General features: G+C 36.6%; 1 protein-coding gene across 3 annotated transcripts in view; it reads left to right on the forward strand.

Moving 5' to 3' along the window:
* FGF14 (fibroblast growth factor 14) overlaps positions 1–22,653 on the forward strand; it is a 796,427-nt gene extending 773,774 nt beyond the window's left edge. For all 3 annotated transcript variants that reach the window (XM_027854124.1, XM_027854126.1, XM_027854125.1), the window contains 2 exons: positions 14,841–15,039; positions 22,081–22,653. In XM_027854124.1, coding sequence (XP_027709925.1) covers positions 14,841–15,039; positions 22,081–22,217 — 336 coding nt within the window. In that variant the 3' untranslated portion in view covers positions 22,218–22,653. The remainder of the gene's footprint in view (positions 1–14,840; positions 15,040–22,080) is intronic.

Here is a 22,653-nt window from a genome sequence, read left to right on the forward strand (position 1 = left end):
TGTGTGTGTGTGTGTGTGTGTGTGTGTGTGTGTGTGTGTGTGTGTGTAGGTAAGTAGACTTCTTTGGTGTTCTTGTGAAGTCTATTGACTCATTCTCAGAATAATGATTTTAAATGCAATAAATAAAAATACATAGGATTACAAAGGGAATCAAAGATTAGTGAACAGAGAGGTGTATTTTTTTTTCCTTCATTGTTCATGGACCTGCTGAAATCTATCTATGGAACTCTTAGAGGTTCATGGACCCCAGCTTAAGAACACCTACCCTAGACAATAGAAACTTCTCCCTATGCCTGAAAAGCTGTATTCACACCTCTCAGAGGTTAACTCCCTTCTTTTTCTATTATCTTGAGATTTTTCTGTGTCCAATGGAACTGGGTTGAAACATCTAACTTCATTGTTTAAGACATCACCTTACCACGTTATGGTCCAAACTGAATACTCCAGATGATTTTAGCATTCTGTTAAATGACTTAATGAACAATTTAATAAAATGAAAGGTCTACAAAATTATAAGCAATGAGATAATTGATTTTATTCACTATACTCAAAGAAGGACATTAAAGGCAAGTATTTTATTTTTTTATTTTAAATAGTTTTATTTTTTCCAATTACATGTAAAGGCAATTTTTAGCATTCATTTTTATATGATTTTGAGTTCCAAATTTTCTTCCTTCCCTCCATCCCCTTCCCTCTTCCTAAAATAGTAGGCAATTTGATATAGATTATACATATGCTATTGTGTAAAACATTTCCATATCAGTCACAGTTGTGAAAGAAACATACCAAAAGAAAAAAAATGAAAAAAAAAAAATAAAGTAAGTGAAAAAAATATGCTTCAATTTGTATTACATCAGAGTCCATCGGTTCTTTATCTGGATGTGGATAGCATTTTCCTTCCTGAGTCCTTTGTTGTTGTCTTAGATCATTGAGCTCCTGAGAAGAGCTGAGTCATTCATAGTTGGTCATCAAACAATGTTGCTGATACTATGTACAATGTTTTCCTGGTTCTGCTTATTTCACTTTGCATCAGTTTGTAAAAGTCCAAGTTCTTCTGAAATTTGCCTATTCATCATTTTTTATTGCACAATGGTATTCCATTACATTAGTATACCACATGTTGTTCAGCCATTCCCCAATTGATGGATATCTCCTCGGTTTCAGATATTTTGCTACCATGGAAAGGGGTGCTATAACTATTTTTGCATATGTAGATCCTCTTTCCCTTTTTTATGATCTCTTCAGGATACAGACCTACTAGCAGTATTGTTGAATCAAAGGGTATGCAGAGTTTGGATTTATAGTTCTAAATTGCTCTCCAGAGTGGTTGGATCACCAACCACTCCACCAACAATACATTAGTGTCCCAATTTTCCCACATCTTCTCCAACACCCATTCTTTTCCTTTTCTGTCATATTACAATAACAAATAGTTTTGATTACTGCTTTATAATATAGTTTTAGATCTGGTATGCTAGGCCACCTTCCTTTGTATTTTTTTCATTAATCCCTTTGATATGTTTGACCTTTTGTTCTTTCAGATGAATGTTGTTATTTTTTCTAGTTCTAGAAATAAAATTTTGGTAGTTTGATTGGTGTGGCACTGAATAAGTAAATTAATTTAGGCAGAGTTACCATTTTTATTATATTAGCTCGGCCTACTCATGAGCAACTGATATTTTCCCAATGGTTTAGTTCTGACTTTATTTGTGTAAACAGTGTTTTGTAATTGTGTACATACAGTTTCTGGGTTTGTCTTGGCAGGTAGACTCTCAAGAATTTCATATTGTTTACAATTATTTTAAGTGGAGTTTCTCTATCTCTTGCCACTGGGCTTTGTTGGTTATATAAAGAAATGTTGATGCTTTATATGGGTTTGTCTTATATCTTGCAACGTTGCTAAAGTTGTTAATTATTTCAAGTAGTTTTTTTAATTTATTACCTAGGATTCTCTAAGTAAACCATCATATCATCTGCAAAGAGTGACAGTTTTGTTTCCTCATTGCCTATTCTAATTCCAACCTTGCTTCATGCCTGATCTTATTGGGAAGGCTTCTAACTTATCCCCATTACAGATAATGTTTGCTGATTGTTTTAGATAGACACTGCTTATCATTTTAAGGAACACTCACTTTATTCCTATGCTTTTATTGTTTTTAATAGGAATAAGTGCTTTATTTTGTCAAAAGCCTTTTCAGCATCTATTGAGATAATCATATGATTTCTGTTGGTTTTGTTATTGATATGGTCAATTATGTAGATAGTTTTCCTAATATTGAACCAACCTTCCATTAGTGGTATAAATCTCTCATGGTTATAGTATATAATTCTTGTGATATATTGTTGTAATTGCCTTGCTATTTTATTCAAAATTATTTGCATCAATATTCATTAGGGAAATTGGTCTATAATTTTCTTTCTCGGTATTAGCTTTTCCTGGTTTAGGTATCAGCACTATATTTGTGTCATAAAAGGAGTGTGGTAGGACATCTTCATCACCTATTTTTCCAAATAGTTTATATAGTATTGGAATTAATTGTTTAAATGTTTGGTAGAATTCACTTTTGAACCAATCTGGACCTGGGGATTTTTTCTTAGGGAGTTCATTAAAGCTTGTTCAATTTCTTTTTCTAAGATGGGATTATTTAGGCATTCTATTTCCTGATGTGTTAATCTGGGTAATTTATATTTTCATAAATATTCATCAATTTCACTTAGATTGTCAGACTTATTGATATATATTTGGGCAAAATATTTCCTAATGATTGTTTTAATTTTCTGTGGCACTTTGCCCATAGGTATTTTGACATTGTTATTCTCTTCTGATTTGTCTTGATCTTCTCTGTTACCACAAATAATTTTCTATGGTCAGATTCCTTTGTTGTTGTTGTTGTCTGCCCATCTTTTTCAGCCTTTTTCCTTTCTTTTAAATTTGAGTTCTGCTCCTGGGGTGGAAGCGACATTGTCTCAGGCTTCTTATGCCAGGGGCTGCAGGCCCTGGCTCTTCACCTGGTGCTACACTGATGTTGCCCCAAGGCCCACTGGGGACCCTCGTGTCTGGTGCTGCTCTGAGTGGGTGGTGGAAGAGTAGGCACTTCTTAAGGCTATAGGGGTCTGGCAACTTACCTGGTGCTGAGCCAGGGTCTTAGTGGAGGTGTCTGGCATGTGCTGAGGCTGGTGGGGTATTCCTGCATTTCTCCAGGGACACACTGAAGCATGTGGCAATCTGGCTGCTGGCAGCTGCCTGTTTGCTTAGGCACCCATACGATTGGTGTCTACTTATTTACCCAGGACTATGCTGAAGCATGTGGCATTTCTCAGAGCTGGTCTGCCCATACCCCTGGCTAAGCTGAGTCACTTGAGGGGTCCTGGTGTTGGCATTTGCCTGTTCCACCACACTGTGGGCTCAGGATCTATCACTGGTTTGTTGAGGTGGGGCTTTGCTGCTGGCTTGCTGGGAAGTTTCCTGTCCTGGATTTCATTATTCCCTTTTTACCCAAGCAAGACAGAACTTTCTTGCTGATCTAAGTTTCTTAAGCTAAAAGATTGTTTCATTCCTCTTTTTGCTGGTCCTGCTGTTCCAGGATTTGTTTTGGGGTACTATTTTATGGTTGTTTGGAGGTGAATATGGGAGAGTTATGATTTACTGCTTATTCTGCCATCTTGGCTCCTGGAAGTTATTGGAAATCAAGTACTTTAGTATAGTTCATTAAGGACAGGTTAGTTATTTTTGTACTTCTTTAGTCCCCCATTTTTTTGACATCTCTCTTAATTCTATGATCTTACAATTACATGGTTAGTTAAGGAGGTTGGCCTCAAGTGTCACATGTTTCTATGGCAATATTGACTCCTCTCTCTGTGTCCTAAACATAAACTTAACCTTATACTTTTTTTCCCAAGCTTTATCCCTTCCTCCCTTCTCCTCATTTCCACCAGAAACTTTTAGTCACATCAGACATCTCACGGTCATGTCTTCATTATATTATTTTCCTTAGGCACAAACTATCTTTGGTACTCAATCAGACAGTGATGTTGTCATGGAGCTGCTTATAATCCAGCTTAATATGGATATAACCAAAATATAAATCACTAACAGTATCTGAAAAAGCCTTGCTTTGGAGGACTGAGGTTGTGTAAATGATCTGATTCAGAGATATTATCAGTTTCTTGTTGGAAATAGCCTCTGGGCATTTGTGAGGGGAAAAAACAAGGCTGCTTCCAGACTCACTGTATGCACTTTGTCCATCTGCTGACTGGTGACAATGTTTTCTTGAGTGGTCTGGGAAGTATTTAAAGACTTAAGGCAGTATTTTTCTGGGCTGTGTAATGAGTCATACATTCATTTCACTTCCTTTTACTCAAAATACTAAAGGTCTTATATTTTATCTTTTCTCGACCCTCCCCTATTCCCTGCAAAATTATACACAGCTTATATTGAACAATGTTATCACACGATTAAGGTTGTGGAGTTGTATCACTGGGAAACTGGGAAACCAATGCATTAAATTTGGCAGATCATTTTGTACCATTTATCATCCCTCCTTCCATGATACCCTCATATCATCCCAACCTTCTCCACAATGGCAGGTGAGAATAGAAGATATTTTGCTGCTAAGGCTGTGTGTGGCTGACTGCCAGCATGTCAGTTATAGCCATATATATTTCTATTTTTTCCCATGTTTCTTCAGTTGATGAGTAGGAAAACAGAAGTGGGAGAAGGGAAGAGAAGAGAGAATTCACTTTTGCTTTCTATGCCTTCACTTAGTTTCCTAGTTCTTTGCAAATATGTTTTCCAATTTTTATTATTTCCTTTTTAGAAAACTATTACCTCTGCAATATATCAATATACATCACAATAGGAAAATAATAGTCTGGGTAGTTTTTACTATGCTGATCAGTAGACTAAGAATGTAAGAGATGTTTTTGTTATGTTCAAATGAAATAAAGGGCTAAGTGTTTAAACCTGTTCCATTGAATATGGTATGAGGGCAGATACTCTTATTTTGATGTATTAAAGATGAAACATGCTTTCTTAAGTTGGGTCAGCCTCTGTTGAACAAAGTAAAACAAATGAGACTAATTTCTGAATCTGTGTTGTACTGACTTCAATTCATTTGTTTATTTTGAGATTCATTGCCAACTTCTATATAACACTCGAACCATCTGTTCTTATTATAGGTGGTATTATTTTAAGAATTGATAAATGTCTATATTTTTAAAAATGTATTTAACAATAGTAACCTCAAACATGCTTTCATTTGTAATCTTAGCTGTTCTCACTTCTGGATGTCTTACAAATATTTCATCTTTTGTAATATCAGTTATATTTCCCTAAAGTAAGAAAGATAGATATTAATGTTGAGAAAATGGGGGAAGCAATATATATTTTACTAATTGAATATTTTTCTAAAATGATAATTCTGATCTAAATTTTTATCTTACATTCATTTGAATTAAAAAAACATTTATTAAACATTAAGTATATATAATGTGCTGTGCATGGGGTCAGGGTTATAATTACAGTAAAAATAAAATGTCTTCGAGGGTTTCACTTCACCAGCTAAAAACCAGGAAAGGATGTTCTTTCAGGGCTAGAACAATAAAGCACTGATAAATTGTGTCTCTTTATATGCTTTTATTCTCAAGTCTAGCTGTTGAAATAACTTTTTTTTTCCTTGAGTAAGGCACTCAATAAATAACCTCAGTAGAGCCAATCGTTCTGTTGGGGAATCCATTATATAGAATGCAAATGTGCTTTCCTTTACAAAGAGACTAGCTTGGGAGTGCTATATAGAAGTTGTCAATGAATCTCAAAATAAACAAATGAACTGAAGTCAGTACAACACAGATTCAGAAATTAGTCTCATTTGCTTGACCTTGTTCCACAGAGCTATTATTTAACCAAATAACACTAAGCTTGCAAATACTCACAGAAACACTCAAGATAAATTCAAGATACAGAATGAGAGACATTTTTGGACATGGCCAATGTGTGCATTTGTCTTGTTAGACTGTTTAAATTTCTTACAATGATTTTGTTTTTCCATTTTTCAATGGGGGAGAAAGAGAAAAATTTAATAGAAAAAATGGAAATAAAAATATATAATATTATTGAATTATAATTCAGCTTATCAGCATAAATATAAGTGATTGATGAAGTTCACATACAGTCAATCCATCTTAGTTTTTATCTGTCCCTTTTGAATGTAACCAAATCCTGTGTATTGTACTTTTGTAATATCTTTAAATTCTATACCCTCCTTTCCATTCCCACTGCCATCTCTGTATTATAAGCCTTCATTATGACCTTTCTGGATCATATCTCCTCTCATCCATTTTTCATATATTTAACAGAATAGACTTCTTTTACATATTATTCCTCTGCTTAAAACCTTTTAATACCACCCCTAACTTTATGTAATTCAAAAGCCTAAACAAAAAAGAATTTTTCTACATTTCCTCCTTGATCTTCCCTCTACTGCCCTCTAAAAGTGCCTGATTCCAGTCAAATTGGAATGCATGCTGTCTTTGTACGCCTCCATCAGCACTTTCTACTTGTGTTTGGTTCATGCTGTACATATAGCTGCAATGCCCTCCCCCCTAATTTCTAATTTTTGAGATTCTACTGATCAAGGACCAGATTAAGTGTCACCTTCTCTAGGAAGCATCCCTGATTTCCTCTGAAGCCATCTTTCTTTCTCCTGACCCTTCACAACATTATTACTTGTCTTATGTTCTTATTGTATTCCATTCTCCACAGTCATTCTCAGTATTTGTGTATAGGTCAAACCTTCCCACACACACATATACACACTAGATTGTAAACTCAGTGATGTCAGGAACTGTAGCATAGCAAAGCACAAGACTTTTTTTATACCAATGACTCTTAAAACTTCAGTTCTAGTTAAGGCTCTTAACCTGGGCAAGTGATTTAATCATTGTGTGTTTTAGTTTCTTTATCTGTAAGATGGAAAGAATGATACCTGAACTATTCATTTCACAAGGTTGTTGTGAGGAAAGTGCTTTGTCAACTTTAAAAAAGTATATAAATAAGAGCTATTAATTGTAGCCATATCTCCAAGGCCAACCACAGTGTCTAATAAATTTAAAAAATGCTTGGTTAAATTTTGGGCTTCAAAAGTTGAAAGCTTTGCAAAACCCAGAAATAATCTGGCCCTTTTTTTTTTTAGCAAAATTTTTGAAGCACTAGGAAAATTTGATCTGTGAAAATTATATGCATAGATTTTAACAGAATAATTTGGTCTACAGAAAAAAAAAGATCACAAATGACTTGATAACTGTTCTTAGTGGTACAAAGCACTATTATAGAGTATTAAAACATAGTGGCTTTTTTTTCATTTCTATGGAGGATGGAACCAAGTGTAATGGACTGAAATTGTGAGGAGACACAAAGGAAAACCCAATGTACAGTATCACTCACTTGCGCATTTGCCAAAGGGATTATAGAATTACTTTCTACAGAGACCTTTAATAATACAACACACATCATTTTCTTGGGATGAGTTTAGTGCCAGAATTGCTAAAAGAGAAAGGCTAAGCCTGAATGTTCTGTTAGCTATAAGAAATTCTGACTTTTTACTATAACTGGGATTCTTAAGAGAAGAAGTAATGTGCCTTTTGTGTCCCCACCACTTAGCACACAGTAAGAACTTATTAAATGCTTGTTGTTAATGGACTGACTTATAGCCAGGAAGAAGTAGGGTTAAATCTCACTTCTGATATATATTGGCTAGATGACCCTTAGGGAAATCAACTTTTCAGTGCTCTTGGCAGCTCTCTCAGAATATGTTATAGAGAAGATGTGTACCTGCATTGAAAGAGGGAGTTTTCTCACCACAATGTTCCCTTCACCACTGAAATGATAGGCTCAGTTATTATCCCTATCATTCATAAATAAGAAGAGGGAAATAATGGATTCCTAATTTGCTGATATCTTTCATTTTCTCTGCATGACAGTTCAACCTCCACTACTCTAGGGCTAACTCTTTATAAATCTTGGTCCAGTGGAGGGAGGATGGATGGATGGATAGATGAATGAATGAAAAAGCATTTATTAAGTGCTTACTGTGTTCAAAGCATTATACTAAATGCTAGAGATATAAGTAGAAAAAGAGAGACAGTCTGCAAGAAGATCACATAACATTTTGGGAGATAATACATATAGAAAGTTTCATTTCCAAGTCAAATGGAAAGGTCTTATGGTCCTTTGGATGCAGTGGCAAAGCAAATGGTAACACATCTTCTTTAATTTCATTTTCACTGATAAAATCATCAGAGTTTCTAAGGTTACGCCATTTGATAGTGCCAATGATTGTCGTAGTAAGAATTTTCTTCTTGGGGGATATAAACAGTTCCTGGAAAAGGAGTCGCCAGGCATATTTCCATGGCTTCAAGGAGTTAGATTAGAAGCATAGTCAGGGATCTGCAGAGACTGCCTCTTATCTGCCTGTTGGTATCCTACACCCAAACCCAGAAAGCCACTAGCTTCTTTCATCTTTTCTTGAGTAATCCTCTATGTCAGCTTTCATAGTTTTCTATTATCTATTGCCTTTGTGTCATCTTCTAAATAGTGAAGAACAGATTTGGTCACTGTGGACTGTGTTAAAAAAAAAAAAGACAAATAGGTATGTCAGCTGCTAATCTTTTTGTCCTAGAAGGTATAGTTTTAGCCAGTATGTTGTATGTATTAGTCTCCTGAAGATGTCAGATTTGTAGCCTTCCATTTACTTATCCTGACTCACAAATGTATGTACAGGCATCATTTTATAAGATTTCCTCTAAAGTATGGCATGGGATTAGACTAAGGGAGATTATAATGTATTAGTCAGAGAACTAAAGGAATTAAGTTTAGAAAAAGAGGAAAATTAAGAATGGTCAAAACATTTTCTTGGGCAGAAATAATATTCTGAATGATGGTGTGGTCAAGCAATGAAGACCTAGCTCAAGTCTACTTCCAGTATCAACTATTCTTGCTTTTGGAATTTTCCTTTGTATTTCAAGAAATCCATGGGATTGTGTATCTCATCATTTCTACCTCTCTGTCTCTCTCCAGGAAGGGAATCCACTAACAAAAACTCCCCCACCCCTCTTGGAAAGTTCCCAGTCCCCTTCCCCCGGAGGGAAAGATTGGGGTTCATCTAACCCTTTCAATCAAACTTCAATATTTTAAGGATTTATTTTTTCATTACTGTGCATATTCTACAGATTACAGCCCTTCTTTGCCTTTGGGAGATGGTTCCACAGGAATTCCTATGGCCCAAAACAAACAAACCAACAAACAAAATAAAACCATTTGCTGGTGGGAAGCATTCTGATGCTGATGACCCCCTATGACCCCATGCAGGATGATCCTCTTAAGACAGCTACAACCTGTTTCTTAGGAGCTGTTCAAGTTTTCCTCCCATTGTCATAGCTTCTCAAGGAGGGATAAATTGTATTTTTTTAAAAATTACAAGGTTTTAGCACACACAAACACACGTTCATACTTCATATGGTAAAAAACCTGTTTTGAACTTCACAGATCCTGTCCATTATCATTAAAGAGGACTGAAGAGATCCATTACTGAAAACCCTCTAGACTCGTGTCGTGTCCACTACAAATACAAAAACACAAAACTACCATACTGGAGCATTATTCCATTTAAGGACAGCTAGGTCTCATCTAGAACCTCTGTCCCCATGCTTACCCAAATACTTACAGTGTTACATGCTCCATAAGTCATTATGGAATTCCCTTATTATTCCAAATCCAGGTCTGACTATGTCACTTCATATTCAATAAACTCCACTATTACCTCCAGGATCAAATTATACAATCCTCTGTTAAAGCCCTTCTTAATTTGGACCCTTCTTACTTTTTCAGTCTTATGCCTTACTTCCCTCCACCATCTCTTTGACAGTGACTCTGGCCTCATTTCAGTTCCTCACACAAGACCCTCCATCTCCTGATTCTATGCATTTTTATAGGCTACCCCTCATGACTGGAATGTTCTTCCTCCTTACCTGCACCTCCTAGGTTCCTTCAAGCCTCAGCTAAAATTCCACTTTTTTTGCACAAAACATACCCTGATCCTTCTTAATGTCAATATCTTATCTCTGATTTATTATGTGTGTATATATCTGTTTGTACTTTTTTTTTTTGCATATTATCTACACCCATTAGATTTTGAGCTCCTTTAGGGCAGGGATTGTTTCTGTCTTCATTTATATCCTCAGCTCTTAGCATAGCACATTCTTTCCCCCATAAACACACGGGAGGCACTTCATAAATGTTTGTTAATTTGACTCTATTGAAAGGAAAACAAAAGCTACTGTTGACTTCTCAAAATATAACTCCTATGGAATTTAAATGTAGCAAAAAAGCCTTACTAGAACATCAGCTGCCTGGGAGCATCCACCAGGGCCTATTTATCTTTAAATGTAAGGGAAAAGGATATATTAAACATTTGCCACATGCCAAGTACTATGCAGAGTACTGGGGGGGGGGGGGAGAAAAAAAGATAGTACCCTGCTCTCCCAGAGCTCTGTGAACCTTGGGAATCAATGGCAGAACAAATAGTCTCCAACCATTGATGATTAGGAAGGAGGTATCAAACCCAAGGGCCAAAACTCAGTGGGGTTTGAGGTGGAAAGGAATGAGCACCCAGCCAAGAATGGTCATCCAGAGTCTGATAGAAACTAAGTAATGGTGATTAGAGTAAGGGAGAAGGTTTCAGGGAGACCTGCTCCTTCTGGTCCTCATCATCCCACCCTCCAGAAAACTGATGCTGGGCCTTCTTCCCCCCAAGTTACATCTTCCTCAGCTGTGAGCACAGTATTAAAGCGCATATGGGGATGTTTAATAAATGTTTAAAAGATAATTTCGTGTTTAGTATGTGTTGTGGTGCCAATAATAGCATTTAGCTAGGTACAAATGTTTGTATGTGAACAGGCAACATGATTTAATGGACAGAGAAACCTAGCTTCGAAGTCAGGAAGCTCTGGATTCACCTGCTGCATCTGAAACATACTGGTTCTGTGACTCCCCCAGTGCCCCAGGCTACTCATTGGGACTAAATTATAGATAGTTGCTAATTTGCATTGTCAGAAGGTTTTTTTCATTACTGCCAGTTCCATACACCCAGTAATATAAAATGGTATATAAGGGGGAGGGAAGGTGGGACAGGACAGGCAGTTAGCCAAACAAAACTAATGTCTTATCATTTCCTTTGTTATAGTCTGAAGTTAGAAAAGGAGCAAAGGGCAATCTGTGTAAGGACTGAAAGTAATCAGGGTGAATTCAAAAGCATCCAGGGAGTGTGAAAGAAATCCAGAATCAACCCTCAGGCTAATTTGATAAATCCTGACCCCTTCTTGCAATCCTTTTTTTTTTTAATTTGTTCTGCTTTTGTCAGAATCTTCATTTGTATAAAGTCAGTACAAGGATAATAGCAATTAATCAATCCTTTTCTTGAGAATTGTTACTAGGAGGAGCAGCATAACTAAACAGGAAGATGTCTGAAGCACTGAATGGAGGAAACTAGAGAGAAGCTTAACATTCCCAGGAGGAACTGAGTTCAGATTCGACCTCAGACACTTGTGAGCTGTGTGACTCCGGCCAAGTCACTTAACCTCTCTTTTCCTCAGTTTCCTAATCTGTAAAATGAGCTGGAGAAGGAATGGCAAACCAGTGTAGTATCTTTGCCAAGAAAATCCCAAATGGAGTTTGGAGAATCAGGAATGACTGAAACAACTCAACAACTCTGAACGCAGGTCCTCTGACCCAGTACTTCTTCCTAAAGAAATATTTTCCTTGCTAATGAGTGGTGAGTTTGCTATATGGTGGTCAGTCTTACATACTCACTCAGAAGGATTCGTTATGAAATTGACAAAAAAACAAAAACAAAAATCCTTAAGTGCTTTTCCTGTAGTAGTGGTGGTAATGGTAATAGACAACAGTAGTCACATCGGTAACGCTGTTATTGTTGAGTCATTTCAATTCTGCCAGATTTTTCATGACTCTATTTGGGGTTTTCTTGGCAAAAATACTCAAGTTCCTTCTCCAGTTCATTTGACAGATAAGAAAACTGTAGCAAACAAGGTTAAGTAACTTGCCCAGGATCAACAGCTAGTAAGTGTCTGAGGCTGGATTTGAACTTATGAAGATGGGTCTTCCTGATTCCAAGTCCATTTTTTTATCCACTGCACCACCTAGTTGCCCCTTCCTTGGTAGTAGCTAATGTTTACATAATATTTTATGGTTTACAAAGAGTTTTACAAATATTGTTACATTTTATCTTCACAACTACCTTGACAGGTGTTATTATTATCACCATTTTACAGATGGGAAAGCTGAGTTAGACATATGTTAAGAGACTTGTCCAGACTCACAGAATAAGTGCCTGAGATCAGATTTTAATTCAGATCTTCCCAGCTCCAAGTCCAGTGCTCTATTCACTGACCCACACAATTGCCATATTCTTACAGGGAAAAATTACTATAGCCAATGACTATAGCATTATTTCATATTTGCTAGATTTATTAATATTGATATATTTGCATTTACTTTATGGGAAATATGAAAGCAGTGAATTCAGAAGTGCCCATGAAAAGTTGTCAGTTTCCATAGTGTAAATATTGACCCAGTAGTGCACAAAATTTTGAATTTTATATAATATTTTGAAGTTTGAGAAGCACTTTAAATGTGTTAAGTCATTTGAACCTCACAATGAGAATCCTCTCAGGTACCCAAGAGCCATGCCCTGGATCTGACCATTCAATTTCGTAGGTACTTGGGCCTGTATTCTTGTTGACCACTTTAGGCAGAAAGACTCGATATTCTCATCACATAGCTAGTTACATTATCGGCTTATCATAAGAATTGGCTTTTATGAAGAATGACATAAAATAATACAATTATTTATTGATATCAATGATTCACCTAACAAATACATGCATGCATGTATATATACATGTGTACATATATATGTATAATATTTATTGGCTGAATCACTAATTTGTTGTTCAGTTGTTTTTTTGGTCATGTCTGACTCTTTGTTACCCCTTTTGGGGTTTTCTTGGCAAAGATACTGGAGTGGTTTTCTGTTGCCTTTTCCAGCTCATTTTACAGATGAGGAAATTGAAGCAAACAGTGTTAAGTGACTTGGCCAAAGTCACACAGCTAGTGAGTGTCTGATGCCAGATTTTTGAACTCAGGAAGATAATGAGTCTTCCTGACTTAGTTGCTCCAACTTGATATCATTGAAATCATTGATACCAACAGTTATTTTCATCAGTATTTCAATTCATGGGTATAGTGAAAGGTAGAAACTAGCCTCCATAAACTCTTCATGTCATATATGTGGATTAATCCCAAGATTCCTCATGCTCTAGTATAGGGAGCTCTAGTTGAAGAATGTCCTTGTCCTATTCAGGTCAACATCTTTATAATTTATAAACTTAGAAAGTTGCTTGAGGCTTGGAGAAGTTATCACTTGCCCAATGTCACATATCAAGCATGTTCCAAAGGCAGAAACCCAGGTCTTCCTAACTCCAAGGTCAGCTCTCTAAGCCTTTCATCATGTTGACTCAGAGAGAGACACAAATCCTGCCTCTGACCATTACCTTCAGCACGTGGTTGAAACTCTGAACCTCAGTTTCCTCATCTGTAAAATGAAGAGGCTGAAATACATGATCTCTGTTCTTTCCAGCTCTACAGAGATCCTCTGATTCTTTCACCTCTAGTCAGTCAACAAGTAATTATTACCTACTCACTACCTGTGCTAAATGCTTACAAATACAAACAGAGTCCCTCCCTTGATAAGCTTACATTCTAATTGGGGAAGGTAACACAAAAGGAAACTAAATAGGGAGGGGGGATAGAGAGAAGGTACCTGGCAAGTCCAGAGGTGTGCAAACTGGTGGGAAATGGAAAGATGACTGTTCTGAGCAGCTTCCTTCATTGGAGGTTCTGGAAAGAACTCTGTGTCTTCCATTTATCCTATAATCTAAGAGATTATACCCAAGGGCAGACGGTACTAACAAGATATTTCTAAGGATGAGGTGACCTTCCAGGATGAAGCAGTTCCTCTATTTGTCTATTCCATGAAGAATTATGAAAGTAAAACTTTAAAGAGAAAATCCCCACCTTTTATAGGAAGTTTTCCCAATCCCTCTTAATTCTAATGTCTCCCCTCTGTTAATTATTTCCTATTTGTCTTGTACAGCTTATTTTTTACATATTTGTTTGCATACTGTCTCCTCCTTTAGATTATAAGCTCCTTGAGGGTAGGGACTGTCTTTTGCTTCTTTTTTGTATTCCTAGCACTCAGCCTAGTGCTTGGCATACAGTAGGCACTTAATATTTATTGACTGAGAAGAATACAAATATAATCCTGTCAAAAACATTTTCCTTGTAATGCTCATAGAGAGGATGCAAATACTTCTTTCTTTGTGTTTAATTCATTGGACAGAGATAACAAGAATATTCAATGAATAAAAGGGATTCTTCATTGGCTTTCCTTTATTGTGTAAGTTCTAATGCTATTTAATATATTTTTCTCTTTTACTCATAATTCTTTTTAAATTGTAAAAACCCTAAACCTTATCTCTGTATTTTATACTTCTCTATCTATATATTCTTGTTATTCACTCTCCAGTTAAGCAATCTCAGCTATCTTATGCCCAACAAGAGAAGGTCTTCTGCTCCAATCTCTAGAACCAAAGAACCCCGAGACCTTTTCTGTTGTCAAAAACCAACCAAACAAACAAAAACAAACAAAAAAGAACATACACTCATTCCTTGCTATAACTTTTTTTCCTCTTTTTCCTCCTCCCTACAGGAACTTTTTACCCCTGAATGCAAGTTTAAAGAATCTGTTTTTGAAAACTATTATGTAATCTACTCATCCATGCTGTACAGACAACAGGAATCTGGTAGGGCCTGGTTCTTGGGTCTTAACAAGGAAGGGCAAGTCATGAAGGGAAACCGAGTGAAGAAAACAAAACCAGCAGCTCATTTTCTACCCAAGCCATTGGAAGGTAAGTTTCACGTTGGTATTATTACTTTCATATTTGGATTAAAACGATTTTTAAAATAGTTAACTGAGGTAGCTGTGGTGTAAGTTTTAGCTCCTCCTCTTCTCAGACCATCTGGATTTGATGTTTTACTCTGTTCTCTGAGGAAAAGAGGGGTTCAAGACCTGCATACCAGGAGTTCCCAGGTTCTGTGACTCTTCACAGAGTAAACTCTATAGAATTTATGCAAGCAAACATAAAGCTCAAACCATAAAACCCTTATTGGTAGGGCCAAAAGATGATTTTGCTTATTGTATTAGTAGTCAATATGCTTTGGACTATATTTATTTTCATATATTTATTTTATATTATTTATATATATATACATGTATATTTTTATATATATTTGTATATATTTGGACTATATTCATTAACCCAAAAATATTCTCCACCTCTCATTGCCAAAAGTTATTCCACTGTCACAATGGCTTGGTGATTTTCAAAAACAGATATGCATTATAAATCTAAAAGCCTACATTATGAAAGGGCCTTCGGAAATTCTACATACCAAGAAGAAGACAGTTTTTGTTGTTGTTATCTGCTTATGTAGATCATAAACTAGCTTAAAATAGCAATTTCTTTCTTGGACATGACAAAGATTAGGGAACACATCCTGACCTTGTAGAGCTAAGGGACATTATAAATTTCAAAATGTGATCATTTCCAGTCTTCATATAAAATGGTACAAATGCCTTATCTTGCTAAGATTATTTTGCAGAGGCTGTTTGTCATTTGTCATGTTAAACATCACACATTGTCTTTGATCATATCTCTGCACAGCTGTCCTAAAAAGGAGCCTTGTTAACTAATCAGAAAAACACATGCCTTTTTCAGTGACAGTTCTATCAGAAGTACCATTTACTTCTTTTCCACGTTGCACTTGTTTTGAGAACTACAAAGTTAAACTTGATTTTAAGGGATTTCAAATCTGTAAGGCTGTTCCAGTGATTTGTGTTTCTTTTATGCAGAAAATCAACTCTGTCGAATGAGGATACAAACCAGTACAGGCGTTCTATCCTTGCTTTTTTCCTAAAATGAAAAGCTGTCCCTTCCTATGAAGTTTATCTATATTTTAAGCCCATCTCTAGCAGTGCAAACTTTCAGAGTTGGAGCGTACATCAGTGCCCATCAATTTCAGCCGACTTCAGCAACTTCTTTGACAAATGGTCATCCAGCTTTTGCTTGAAGACCTCCAGCAGTGGAGGATGAGGTCACTGCTTTCCAAGGCAGCCTATTCCACGTTTGGATAGGTCTAATTATTTAGAAAATTTTCTCTTATTTTGAGTCTGAATTTGTGTCTTTGAAACTTCCACCCATTGCTTCTGACAAAAGAGAAGAAATCTAATATTTTGTCCAAGTGAAAGCCCTTCAGATACTTGAAGACAGTTTTTCTGTCCCTTCTAAATTCTTCAGTTCTTTAGGGTAAATATCCCCAACTGATTCTCATATGATTCAATCTTAAGAGCTCTATCACCTTAGCTGCCCTCTTCTCAGTCTATCAGTATCCTTCTTAAAATGTGGCTCCTAGAATGAACACAATTCTCCAGATGTAGTCAGAGAAGAGTAGAACAATGTCTTTCTTAAGGCCACTAAAAATACCATGAATTTTCCTGGCTGCTATGTCGTACTGTTGGCTTATTTTGCAATTGCAGTCCATCTACAATCAGAATTTTGTCTAACTTTACTTTTCTCTAGCCCTGCCTCTTCCACCTTATACTTAAAAGAGTGATTTTTTTTAACCCAAGGATAAAATTTTAACAGCAGTAAATGTCATTTTAGTTATTTTGAGCAAATTGTCTGAACTTTCAAGATACATTTGAATACTATCATCTACTATATTAGTTGTCTCTCCCAGATTTGCATCAACCACAAATTTGATGAACTTGCCATTTATATATTTATTTATGCCAGGCATTGAGAAAAATGTTGAACAGCATAAATCCCTGGGATATACTGCTTAATACCTTTCAAGATGGGCACTAAACCATTAAATGACAGGTCTCGCTACTCAGTTCTTTTTTTTTTCCTTTGAGACAATGATTTTTGTTATTTTAAGTCTCCCACTTGGCAACCTCAAATATACTCATTTTAAAAAGTTTTAATGAAGTACTTGAAAACTAAGATCCTGAAAAGTTCACAAAATATCAGTTCTACTGACTTGTATTCAGAAATTAGAAATATTTATTAGGCATTTCCTTCAGTTTTAAGGTGTAATCTAGCCATTTAAAACAAAAGATCCTAACGATGTGCTAGTTTCTCTTACAGTATATAAAATAGTTGCACCAAAGCAAATTTCTGTTTTCCATTAAAAAATACAACATATCAAAGTGTAAAAGACTGAAAAACTGAAATAATTTTCAAAAACAATGCTTAACATAGCTACTTAGTTTTCTGTAGGTCACAACTTTTGAAAACATCAATTTTATTTACTATTCATGAAAAATAGAATCCCTCAAATTATGCGGGCCTTTAGCTCACATTTATTGATCTTTTCTATAAATAGACCATTAGAGATTTTTTGGGTCAAAATTATTTGCTAAAATTCCAGATAATTTATATTTATAACATTACTTCCTTTTCCTACATGTTCTCTTACCATCATTATCATAATTTTAGAATTCTGTCAGGAACTGAAACCAAACTAATTGATCCAGAGCACAGGTATCAAACTTGTGGTATACAAACTAAGTGTGGCTAGAACCAAATTAAAATGGAATTGGAAATATTTAACTAATGAAAATTTTAAAACAATACAATATAGATAATATTAATTTGTGCTTTTCTAAGTCACTATGTGGAAGCAGGGATATATCTGAGTTTGAAACCATTTGTCTAGACTTTGCAGGTTTAATTTTCTTTCTTTCTTCTTTCAAATCTAGGGATCTTGTCCTCAAACTCTTTGTTTCCTTTCTCTTTCTTCCTGATTTTTGAAAGATGGCTAATGGTGGCTCAGCAATCACACCTGCCATATTTTTTCAGTGACTTGAACTCAGCAAGGGAATCTAGGTGCTCCTTACATTTATGTTGGGTATCTCCTGCTTATAAATCCATGTTACATCTTTTTTCAGTACAAAATGCTTGTGTAGAATAATTTGATATGCAATGACGAGTCAATTCTCAATTTCACAAAAGTACATCAGAACTTTCAGTTTCAAGTCACTGAAATCTTGATTTCAAAAATGTAGTTGTAATAGTTAAATACTTGCATGTAGCACCAGGCTCACTGTCACATTCCTCCCTCACAGTAATAGGTTGGGTCCCTAGAGGGAGAATGACTCCCTATCTCTTTCAGAATACAAAGGGTTGCCCAAAGGTGTAACGGCTTCTAATACTGTCACTGATAGGCCCCATCTGATGTGCTCCCCAAAAATGAACCAGTTGACATCACTTTACTTCTCTCTCTCTTTTATTTTTATTTTTTTTTTTGCAAGGCAGTTGGGGTTAAGTGACTTGCCCAAGGTCACACAGCAGTAAGTGTCAAGTGTCTGGTCTGAGACTGGATTTGAACTGAGGTCCTCCTGACTCCAGGGCCTGTGCTCTATCCACTGAATCAATTCACTTCTTCAACAGGGCATTTACTTTAAAAAAATGTATAGCATGAACTTTAGCTACAAAACAATTCTCCCCAAATCAAAAGGTACACTCCCTTTACGCCTACTCACAAGGTACCTTGGGAAGAGAGGGATTAAACTTGAAGAACAAAGGTAGAGAGGCACATATATCAAGAATATATGGGGCCAACATGTGTCTTAGACCCTAGATACCTGGCCTTCAAGGATCCCTCACTATATTCACTTCAGAGAGTACCATCAAAGATGGGCAAGCATCCCCTTTGCTTAGATGGACTGGCTCCATCGAGGACATAGTGGCTTGTCTGGTGGGTCATTCCATTGCTAGACCTCTTTGCTACTAAGTTGGACTCTTAACAAACTGCTACTGTTGCTCCCAGGTGTGGGTCTGAGCTATCAATGGAATCTTGGATGGCTTTGATAGAGTTTCTGGTCTCAGTACTCACCTGGGGACCCTTATCTCAGAATATTTATTCACCTAAGATGAGCAAAAGAAACGTAACAGCAACAGAAGAACTATGCAGTCATAGATACATGGTGGCTAAGTGGGAAATAAAGCTCTACCTCATCTCCATTTAGTAGCTGGAAATACACCTCCTACCTTGAAAATTTCTAGGGAAGAAAGCAAAAGAATATTCATCTGACCTTATTATATGCACACTCAGCTCCAACTCAGCAATGGATTAAAAGACTTTTTATCATTGCACAGTATCCTAAAAGGAAAACATCAGATTATATTTGGACGTGCTCTGAAGTGGGGCACGTAGGCCTCAAACACTGGCTCCAGCATAATAAGGGAGGGAGGGGAGGTAAAGGACCCCTCATAGTAATGAGGGGAATTAGTATGGTTGAAACTAGATTCACGGTGTCTCCATGTGTTCAATTGAAACCTGGCAGAGAGATACTGCATATGCTGTGTATTACCCACCCGGAAAGGCAATTCCAAACACTCACAAAAGACTGGGTTTTCACTAATTACACTATTTTGTTGTTACTTGTTACATTTTCACTCAGTGATTAAGATCTTATGATCTGCTTAATTGGAGAATTGTTAATGTCTCAATTCCTTTTATTTATTTTGTCTTATTTCAGAAGCTCTTTGAAATCCAAGCAATTAAGAACCTCTCTTACCCAGGATAGATCAGAGAAAAGATTACTCTTTCCTCAATGTGAGAGAGAAGCAAAATGGAATGAGGAGGCTGCAAGAAGTTGATCAGAGAGGCAGAATGGGGAAACAAGTTAACTTTTTTACTTTTCTTAAGTCAGATTTTGATGGTGGGATGCCAGTATTCTACTCAAAGAGAATTCTAAAAATATAGCCTATACCCATACTCATACTTCACTGGACCTAGATTCCATATCATGTATTTTCTCCTTTCCTACAGTAGAGATAATAACCCCTCCATATTTTTTGTCCTATTCCCATGTCTTTCCAGAAATCATCCTCATAGGGTCCATCATCCATAGCCATGTAACATCTTCAGAAGACAATAGGTTTCACAAAACCAATTTTTTTTTTTCAGGGAGAAGTCCAAGTATTATTGAAAGTATTTGCATTCTTTCTCTTACTTCATTCTTGCTCTTACTTCATTTTTGGTCCATCTGTAGTGCTGGTCCCAGATCTGTGCACTGACAGATGTGCACTTCTAAATTATTCAGATGCATATCATCATCTATGTAAGACACATTCTTCATCCACTTAGTTTTTCTCATTGCTAAACTTTGTAGTTTCCTGGGATTTGATTCAGTTACTCCAATACCCTCAACAAACAGGTCCATCAGGAGGAGTTCACCAACCTTTATCATATTTTCCAATAATTAGAAAATAGAAGTACTCTGCAAACAATTATGTGGAAGGGCTGTAATGGCAAACATCATCTGCTGTATATGGGTACCGGGGAAAGGTCAATTAAATTCAAACTTCCAAAGCTAAGGACAAGATTTAAAATATGTTATTGGGAGTCTTAAAGAGGAGTTAAGTATTTGCTTAGTTAAAGATGTTATAAGTTCTTCATTTCTCTTCTACCACTTCTCCACATATGAAACCAAGATCAGTCCTTTGATGCTTCTGCCTCCCACTCTAATTAGTCGAGGAAGGGATTCCAGCTTCATTCAGCAGCACAAAGTCCCCCTTAAACCATTAAGTGAGGATTAATCTGTGAGACTGCCTTGACATCTCTGTTAACACAGCTTTGATCTCCATTAAGTGTTGTAATACTTGTATCTTGGTGAAATATTACCTGGTTCAGTGCAGTAGAAAGGGAGATTCTGCCACATCCATTAACCAGGCAGCTTTAATACTCCAGCTTCCTAACTGAATGGGTACGTACTTCCTACAAAAGATTCCTACAAAAGCCCAAGAAGCCCCATTGGGCTAGCTCTGATTCATTTGGATTTCTGCTGGCAGATTATTTCTAGTATTTCATTATTCTTCCACCCACTGGTCACTGTGAAATGTGCCTTCCTAGTATTTCCTGGAATGTCTTTCTAAGAGGCAGATACTGTTCCATCTATTGTGATTAAGTACGTCATCACCAGGCTCATTCTGAACATTTCTCAGAGCTGAGTCAAATGTCAGCTTCCCGCTCACTTTCTTTTCACACTGTGCTTTCTGCTTTGTATAGGATGAAACAAAAAAAAAAAAAAAAGAAAGAAAGGAAAAAATGCTTCTTTAAAAGCATGTGAGGAATGACAATAAATGCCATGCAGGTGCTAAAAATTGGTTCAAGTATGATGGGGGGGAGGGAGAAATTTTAAACTAAGTGATGTTCACTGGAAAGCTTTGGCATAATTATGGTCAGATTCCTTCATTATAATATTGGATTACCCTGATTTTTCACACTATCGTTAATGTGATGGCCTTGAAACACTTGAAAGGAAAAGAATAATAATGAATGGCTGCACCTAGAAATCTCCACAAAAAGAAGTCCCTACTGTCTGTATGTTTCTCAGAGATATAGATGGAAAGAACCTTAGATGGTAGCCTCAGGGTATATAGATATAACTTTAAGTAGGCATTACTTTTCAAAGGAGAGCCACCTGGTATGGGGGAAATAAAAGACTGAGACAGGAGACCTGGTGCTAGCCCAGTTTTCACAACTTTAATATTCAAAAATTATCTATAAAATGTTTTAGGCAGCCTGGTGGAGTAGAGCCCATGCTGGCTTTGAAATTGGGGAACTTGAGATAAAAAAAAAAAAAGCTGGCTATCTTACTTGCTACTTGTATGACCTTGAAAAAATCATTCCTTTGGGCCTCAGTTTCTTCCTCCAAAAATGAAGGGGGTCAGACTAGATGACCTCTAAGGATTTGTCCAGTTTGAAGACCCATGATCCATGCAACTAGAAAGGGAGAAAATGTTTATTTATTTGCCCCTTACCACTGCTTATCTGAGCCAATGAACTTTCTTTTTGTCTTTCTTTCTTTTAAACACTAGTTGCCATGTACAGAGAACCATCTTTGCACGATGTTGGAGAAACAGTGCCAAAGGCCGGGGTGACTCCCAGTAAAAGCACAAGTGCGTCTGCAATAATGAATGGAGGCAAACCAGTGAACAAGAGTAAGACCACATAGCCAGATCCTCACAGATGTTGTGACTTAACACATCCTGAGCAAAGTTGAGCTCTTTCTCCTTGCCAGACATTTGGGCTCTGGGATCTATGGAGCAGCTAGAAGCAAGTGAAGGCTTGCTCTTTGCTGCTTCCCAACAAACTTGTTGCAAATGGATAAAGCTCAACGTGTTGCACCCTCCTCCCTTCCCTTGCTCTCCCCACTCCAAGAGGACACCTGGATAACCAGCTAAACTCAGACCATGGAATGCCCTACCAGATATGGAATGCCTTTTTAATATCTTTTCTGTGACTGTGACACTTCATGTGAATGACATACTTCACTTGATACACTTGATACCTTGCCTGCTGACAGTTACCCATAATCCCTTTCTGAGTCCAGTTTCAGCAAAATTCATGTGTTTAAGTTCAATTTTGTAGCACACCAATAATATTGAGTA

The sequence above is a fragment of the Vombatus ursinus genome, unplaced genomic scaffold (assembly GCF_900497805.2).
Source record: "Vombatus ursinus unplaced genomic scaffold, bare-nosed wombat genome assembly UNPS02010304.1, whole genome shotgun sequence".
Lineage (NCBI taxonomy): Eukaryota > Metazoa > Chordata > Mammalia > Diprotodontia > Vombatidae > Vombatus > Vombatus ursinus.